This window comes from Hydra vulgaris, chromosome 13 (assembly GCF_038396675.1).
Source record: "Hydra vulgaris chromosome 13, alternate assembly HydraT2T_AEP".
In the NCBI taxonomy this organism is placed as follows: Eukaryota; Metazoa; Cnidaria; class Hydrozoa; order Anthoathecata; family Hydridae; genus Hydra; species Hydra vulgaris.
Genome location: NC_088932.1, coordinates 6,597,501 through 6,606,402, shown reverse-complemented (window position 1 = coordinate 6,606,402; position 8,902 = coordinate 6,597,501). Strand labels below are relative to the sequence as shown.

General features: G+C 23.2%; 1 protein-coding gene and 1 long non-coding RNA gene across 2 annotated transcripts in view; one reads left to right on the top strand and one right to left on the bottom strand.

Annotated features, from left to right (window-relative positions):
* Positions 1–1,802: 1,802 nt before the first annotated feature.
* LOC136090274 (uncharacterized) lies at positions 1,803–2,406 on the bottom strand. Its single transcript, XR_010643304.1, has 2 exons — positions 2,211–2,406; positions 1,803–2,062 (listed from the first exon to the last, which is right to left on the bottom strand). It is a non-coding gene; the product is annotated as an uncharacterized LOC136090274 (long non-coding RNA).
* Positions 2,407–4,503: 2,097 nt separating this feature from the next.
* LOC136090162 (uncharacterized) overlaps positions 4,504–8,902 on the top strand; it is a 29,894-nt gene continuing 25,495 nt past the window's right edge. Inside the window, exon 1 of the mRNA XM_065816290.1 lies at positions 4,504–4,585. Within this exon, the coding sequence (XP_065672362.1) occupies position 4,585 (1 nt within the window). The 5' untranslated portion in view covers positions 4,504–4,584. The remainder of the gene's footprint in view (positions 4,586–8,902) is intronic.

The window sequence follows — 8,902 nt, the reverse complement described above, 5'->3', positions numbered from 1 at the left end:
TTAAATCAAAAAATTATTGTCCTTAAGGGCAATGAAGAACTCTAGGTAAACCTAGGTAAAAAATACAATTTTCTCAACGAACTCTCTGTAATTTTATTTGCATTAATCAGTTATGTAAGGATTTCTAGAAGTTTAAAAACATTGTGGTGCAAAAAGATTTGCTATCCCATTTTGAGCAACAAACTAGCTCTTTTGAAGAATCTTTATATTTTCGAAGAATGAAACTAATGAAATGGTTTAAACATATATATTATAGATTATAAATTTATATTATGTAGCCACGATGGTGAGACGCAGGCTTTTACTTTCAATTTTAAATATAAAATATTACTTAAATATAATTGTTGTTCCGGCCACAATTTCGGCCGGAAATTTGGTTACAATTCCGACAAATCCGGTTCTAGCTGGAATTCTAAATTCTCATTCCGGTACACCCCTACTTAAAGTTATAAAGAATAGAGGACAAAAAACTTTTAATTACAAGAGATTTAAGCACACATGTTTTAAAGTACAATGAACTTGTGGATGCTAAAAACTTCTTTGACAATTTGCTTCAGGTCAGTATGAATCCTAACGTCAAAAAACCGACCTAGTGACTTTTTATTCTATTAATGCTATAGACAATATATGAGGAAACAAAATACAAGACACTTTTCTAAAATCAGAAATTGTAAAAACGGATATTTTAGACCACATTCGTAAAAATTTTTGTTTGTCACGAATTGCTACAAAAATTTATAAATCAAAAAATATCATTATGTACTAAAAATCAAACTAAATAAACTTGTTAAAGACGTCGATTTGGGATGAGGTGTAGCCTAATTGTAGCCTTGAAAACACACACTTTGTTTACAGAAACTATATTGATGTTTTTTGCTCTCAATAAAATTTTGTTTTTTGCTTGCAATAAAAATAAAGAGTTTTTCGATTTAAAAATAAAAAAAAAATAAAAATATAGATGAAAATAAAAGTAAAACATCCTACTTGTTTATGGATTTAAAATTTAAAAAAAATGGATATAAAATAAAATAAAAATTGTTGATATAATACTACTTATCCTCGTGCCCTAGGTAAGTTCCAATTAATGTGGAAATTGTTTAAACTTCTAAAGGTCTCTAAAATTTTTATAAACAGCCTACAACCCCTTCGCCACCACAGTGACTAATAAAATCAAAATGTAATCAATAAAAATTTGGAGATTTCTATATACGCAACATATTAATAAAATGAAAGATACGTCTAAGATGGAAGTCCCTCAGAAACATGAAAAATAACATTGCCAACAATGAAACATTTGCATATCATTAATGAATTATTTACATTAGTATAACAACAATAAAAAAATAAAAATTAAAAAAATTAAATCTTATAACTCATAAAGTAACATAATTAGATTTTTAATTAATTTAGATATAAAATTTTTTTTTTCGAATTCAGTTAAAAATAAGTAATAGCTTTAAATGTTTTTTTAACTTTTTTTTTACTTACGAAAAGTTTTAATGGAAAGATCTGTGTCAACTGAATATGCTTGATGACCATAAATGCTTTGAAATAGTTTTATGAACAAATTTAAAATGTTTTTAAAAACTTAATGTAATCATAAAATTTTTCACTTATAAATTAGTTAGTTTTATATTAAATTTTATATTAAAATTTCTAAATCGTTTAAAATCTAATAAAAAAAGAAAATTTTAAAAGAACTGCTACCTTTATAGGCACTACATCTTTTTTTAAATATTTATCTTTCTTTGACTTTTTATAAAAGAGTTGAACATTTATAGAAAAAACTACAAATAAAAGAGTAATATAAGTAAGTTTTTTTTTTACATAAATATGGCTTTATGTGAAATTACAATGCTTTTTGAAATTCGTGTGCCGATATAATGTGTGCATTTTTTATGAGATGTTTTCATCATCAAAACCACCAAAAATCTTCGTAATGTCTTTTAGTTTTTTTAGTATATTAATATATTGATAACTATATTGTCATTTATCGATATTTCAATACTTATCAATCCTTTGTATTGATTCTTCACACAAGTTTCGGGGGTAAATCAGCTTTCTTTCGAAACAAAAAAATTGATATCATTTTATCGGCTTGTTAATACGAAAATTTAAACAATAAATAAATTTTTCTTTTTCTTCACATTTTTAAAAAAATTCACAAAACTTCAAAAATTGACATGACGATAATCTGGAAATTTCCTTACCAACTCTGCAAGAATGTTAACAATCACCCTGTTTGGAACTTGATAATTAAAAGAAATGCCCATTCTTTCGCAAACATTATCATCGTGAAATTCGCACTCGCCATAATTCCACGCATCTCTCAATAAAAAGTAAATAGATATTTCATTATTTTTAAAACATTTTGCTCCTCGTATTTCAAATAAAGTATTAGCGAAAAATAATATTATAACACGTGTAGAAAATATAAATTGCTTTTAAAACTGTATTTAAAAGAATATTTTAGTGGTACAAACCTTAATAATAATTTCTTTTAAAATACTTCTTCTAACTAAAAATTTTGAAAGTTTTTTTGTTCATAATACTATTTATTTTAGATTACGCTCATTTTTTAACTTTTTTATTGTTTGTTTATAACACCATTGTAAAAAACTTAATGTTGTTGAAAAATAAACACAGCGGTTCTTAATAAGTAAGACACTGTTATTTTATAAACATTTGTAACAATTAACTTTTACAAGTTAAACCTCTTTTTAGCTTACATATTTATAATTTGTGTATTTTTGAATCTAAAAGAGTTTTATATACTACAAACTTTAATTGAAAAAGACGAAAATAATTTAAAAAAAAATGAAGTCAATCAAACTTTTCTTGATTGTTTGGGAAAAGTTTAATTAGAAGACATTCTTTTTATTTTTGGAGTATTTCACCACTCAAGGTGTTTGGCATAATCAGTTCATCCATCTCAAACATCACATTTAAACTTTGATGACATTATTAACTGTATGTTTTCGTTAACTTTGATTAAAAAATTTTATATTTTTTTATTTGCATTATTATTGGATATTAGCAAAATACTTTCAAAGTCACTAAAATGGAAACGAATTCAAATCAATTATTTATTTGAATTTGTTAAATTATTGAGTAAAAACGAACTGTGTAAAATGATGAAATGCTGATGACACACATATTATTGTATTTTAAAGGTTTAACCTGAAATATAAATAATCAAAATGATAACAAACTCAACTGACACAACTTTTTTTTTTTTCTTTTGCTTTTATTGTTATTAAAATGCTCCCATATGTCCTTACGTTTTTATCACAGAGCTATTTGGTAGAGCCGTCGTCAAACTTGGATTTCTGGGTTTTGTGTCAGAGCTCTAACCTCTGTTCTTCGTCTGCGTTGATTTATATTATTTATTCACGGCTTTCGGGTATTTCACGACTGCGTATGATATGTTTCTTATGGTTTCTGTTTCATAATTTAAACCCTCGACATCTACATGAATAATGCGTTTCAAGATTAGGATTTCAACTTCGTAAAATTAACTATTTTTATATACCAAAAATCAAACTAGAATAACAAGTTTCACCGTTACCGAAACGTAGAATAATAATTAATGTAAAACCATTGTTAAAACCATTATTAAAAACACGCTGCATATTAAATTCATACAGTTGTGTTAAATTCATTGATGTCGTCAAAGATATTGAGTTAAACTCTATAAAACCCGCTCGTAAAATCAACGTGTTTTTAGTTTACGCTTTGATCGTGACAAACGCGTGTTTATTTTGGTTGCATAACTTCGAAGTTGAAGCTAGATGAGCTGAAAAGAAACAAATTAGATGTGCAAATAACAAGTCCTTGTGAAGAACAAGCAACAACATGCGGCATTAGGATTGAGACCTTAAAAAGTTGCAAAGAATTTTTTTGTTTAACGACACGTTTTTTGAAAACACGTTAAAAAACATGTCGTTGAACAAAAGAAAAAAGGTTTCTTGGTATAGGCTTATCAACCACATTCATCAAATTGTGATATTTAGATTGGAACTGTAATAACTAAATCACAAATTATATATTTAAAAAATACATATTAACAAAAAGTATTTATACTTTATGAAAACTCGATTTTGCTTGATTAATTCATATTTAAAAAAATATAGGCTACCAAAAATTATTTATACTTTATTAAAACTCGAGTTTTTTAGATTAAATCATAATTAAAAAAATATAAATTACAAAAAAGTATATATTTTTTATCAAAACTTGATTTTTTTAGATTAATTTATACTGAAAAAATTATATTTTAAAACTGTTTAGCTTTAAATAAAATTTGCATAAAAGCATATACTATACCAATTTAATTTTGTGTTTGTATTTTAAAGAAAGGTTTTCAAAATATTGCGTAAAGACGATCATATTGAATGGGGTTATTGCATTTAGTCAGGTGATATCAATATCCTCATTTATTAAAACATTTTAATATAAAAGAAATGCAAATAAATCCTACTGTTTCAATGTTTCGTGAATTACTCTAAACTATAAATGGCTTTTATATTTTTATAACGTTTCATTTTTTTTGGATTTGCTATTAGGAGACGGCTGAATTTAACAAGTTAGTTTTTTATTATATTTAGAGATTTTAATTAGCTTTTATACTTTCATAAGATTTCTTTTTTTTGTTTTGGTATTGGGAGACTGTTGAATTTAAAAATAACAAAAATTAACAAGTTTTTATAATTTTTGAAGATTTCAAATAGGTTTAACTTTAAAAAACCAATTATAGAATATAATTTGAATTTAGTTATTAATAGTGTTGTAGAAACGTTAAACTATTGACTTATATCAATTTTGAATGACTTTATTGCTGAATTTAAAAGATTGTAATTTTTAAATTTTATACTGCAACTCCTACTGTAAATTTTGTTTTGTGTAAAGTTTTTCATTCACTTTGTATGAAATAGCACAATTTCTATATGTTGGCCTAAATATCATTCAACTCTGTAAGTTAAGTCTTTTTTTTAAATGTCAAACAATTCTAACATTCCATAACACTTCTGTCTCTAACTAAGGCAAAATTATTTTTATAATTTTAGTTGTTTGTTTAGAAATAAAATAAAAATAGAATCTTATATTATGAGTTGCTTTGAGTAAAAATCAGATCAAAAAAAATAGAAATTTAATAGTTAAAAGTCCTAATAATAGTTAAGTCCTCTTAAAACGATCATTTTTTAATATATTTTTACAATTCATACTGAACGTTTTAGTCTAAAAACTTTTTGAAAATTTGTTTTTATATCTCTTTTAGATCTTTTTAGGAATATTAACGAAATAGCGTCAAAAGCATTTTTAAACTTGAAATGGAACAAACCCTATTTTTTTGTTGGTTATTTCATCTGATGATTGTTTATCGAGTTTTTCACCTCTATTATCAGTGGACACGTACATTTTTAAAACGTACCGTGCCCACTGGGTTGGTTTATTAATAAAATAATAAAACGAGTAAAGTAAGCATATCGGCCAGTGTAAATATCATACTTCAAATAAAATGCAAAAATAAAGGTTTTTTTATTTTGACCTTTAATTTTACTTAAGGCTTAATCATCTCATTTTTTTTTTAAATTTTAATTTTATTTATTGTATGGCAATATTGTTTGGGGTAGTACAAACAAATCTAAACTCAAATGTCTCCTCAAACAACAAAATCATGCAGCACGCATTATTTATTTTCAAAATCGCTTCACAAATGCTAAACCTCTTCTAAGAAGTATGAGGGCACTTGATATTTATGAAATAAATGTATTTAAAATCACACAATTTATGTTCCAACATCAGTTTAAAAAAACTCCGAAGGTTTTTGAAAATATTTTTCCTAAAATATCAAACCGATACAACACTCGATCAACCGGAAATTATAAAAAACCTTTCTCTATATCAAAACTTATGAGCTTTGCCATTTCCTATCGTGGCCCAATGCTATGGAACCACTTTACAAGCATGAGTTGTAAACTAAGAGAAGCCAAAACCTCTCAAAAATTCAAAAACTACATAATTGAACTAGTTGTCAATCAAGATTCCTTACTTAATTTTTTTTAACAATAAACTTTTACTGTCTTTTTTTATTATCAAAGGTTACTGATGATAAGATTTTATCTTCTTCAGGTTCTCCAGTCTTGAAACTACTATATATGATAAAGTGTATTTTGTATTTAATATTTTTAAATATTTTATATGTCGGAAATCAACTTTAATTGTAAATAGTTGCTTGACAAAAATAAATAAATAAATAATAGTTATTATCAGTGTAGTATTAGTTTTTAAGGGTTAGTTATCTTTTTTATAAATATGGTAACTAAAAAGCCAATGTTCTTAAAAAAAAAACTGTCACTGTAAACTTGTGTGATCTTATCAACCATGATAAGATCACACAAAAGGCGCAAATCGATTATAACTCTGTTTTAGATTTAAATTTTGAGCAAAGGCCTTAATTAATCATAACCATATTTGTATTTTAAGGTAGCATGCTTGATAGAGATTTATAAAAACTAAAAAAACTCATGAGATTCATGTGGCTTTAGGTGAAAACTGAAGTGAAAAATGACAAAAAACATTTTTTGATCTTTCGAGGCACGATACTTAGACATACCTATTATTTACCTACCTATTTTATTATTCTTAGTTCTTAACTACCCAAAAAATAAAAAACAAAAAAAATGCCCATTAAAAAGTATATACTTCGTTCCACTTTCAATTTTAAAAAGCATTTGACACCATTTTCTCATATGCTTTTTAAAATTTTTAAAAACGTTCCTAAAAAATTTGCAAAAAAAAAAAAAAGGAATATGAAAATTACGTTTATAGGAAGTATTGTTTATATTTTATTCATTAGTTTTTGACAAATGTATTTTTAGGGTTGCAAAATTGTCAACATGAAATTGCCTTTTCACAAGTTGATAGGACGTGTTTTATACGTATTTTACACAGGGTCTTGACGTTTTTAAAAGGTATATTACACGACAATCAAATATGTTAGAGATTCGAACTAATTAACTGTTTAGGATAGTATAAGTAGCGTTATACAAACATAGTAAAAACAATAATAATAATTTATATATATATATATAAATATTATAAATATATAAATATATATATATATATATATATAAATACATATAAATATATATATATATATATATATATATATATATATATATATATATATATATATATATATATATATAAATATATATATATATATATACACACACACACACACACATATATATATATATATATATATATATATATATATATATATATATATATATATATATATATATATATATATATATATATATATATATATATATATATATATATATATATATATATATATATATATATATATATATATATATGTATATATATATATATATATATATATGTATATATATATAGTGGCATATGAAAGTTTTTTGATGTTTTAAATAAACAAACTTTAAACAAAAAGAATATTCCAAATGTTTTTACGTTTTTTTGAGAAACTTGCAATATTCATTGAGAAATGTCGCAATATAGCTTCTTAGCGTTTAAAAAACACTTTTGAACGTAAAACACTTGCAGCTTATTATTATTATTATTATTATTACTATTATTAATATTGTTGCTATTATCATTACTACTATTATTATTATTATTATTATTATTATTATTATTATTATTATTATTATTACTATTATTAATATTGTTGCTATTATCATTACTACTATTATTATTATTATTATTATTATTATTATTATTATTATTATTGTTATTATTATTATTATTATTGTTATTATTATTACTATTATTATTATTGTTATAATTGTTATTATTATTATTATTATTACTATTATTATTATTAGTAGTATTTTTATTTTATAAACAATAATAAATACGAATTTCTCTTCATACTAAATTTATTTTTTAAAAGATGTTTTCGCTGGATTGTTGTGACCAGCGTTTTTAGTTTAAAAGGTTTTTGTTTCTATTTGTTTATATCTTATTTTTAAAACGGTGTCACGTTAAAAATGTAGATAAAATGGTTACTCTGCGCATGCTTTAGTTTACGGTTATTAATTTATTGTATTAAGTCACGTTAAATAAGTAGATAGCTATTAGCAAAAATACGCTGTTCGAATCATATTTGGAGCTGGTAGAGCGATTCCTTGTGAACGTCTTTTTCGTATAATTGGTGTCCTTAATATTTTCAAACTTATTATTCATCTTGTTCTACAGTTCATGTATAAAACAAAATATGGACTCTCTCCTAAAATATTTGAAACTTATTTCAAAGTAGAACACCATAAATATGATACAAGATTTTCCGCAAACAACTTTGTTATACCAAAATCTTATTCTAAACAAAACTTTTATTTAGTTCATAATCGCGTTTTGTGGATAAGATTCCCAAACATTGTTTCCGGAAAAAAAAAAGTCTGTACATCAGTTCAAAACTAATTCAAAACAGTTTTTATTAAACACAAATTTTGATTTATACTATTATAAGTCTTTCTTTTAAAAATAGATCAGATATATACTGAACTGAAAGAAAAGGTAATTATTCCTTGTAATCATTAAAAAAGGTTAAAATATTTTAACCATTATCAAAAATCGTGTATATACATATATATATATATATATATATATATATATATATATATATATATATATATATATATATATATATATATATATATATATATATGTATATATATATATATATATATATATATATATATATATATATATATATATATATATATATATATATATATATATATATATATATATATATATATATATATATATACATATATATATATATATATATATATATATATATATATATATATATATATATATATATATATATATATATACATATATATAT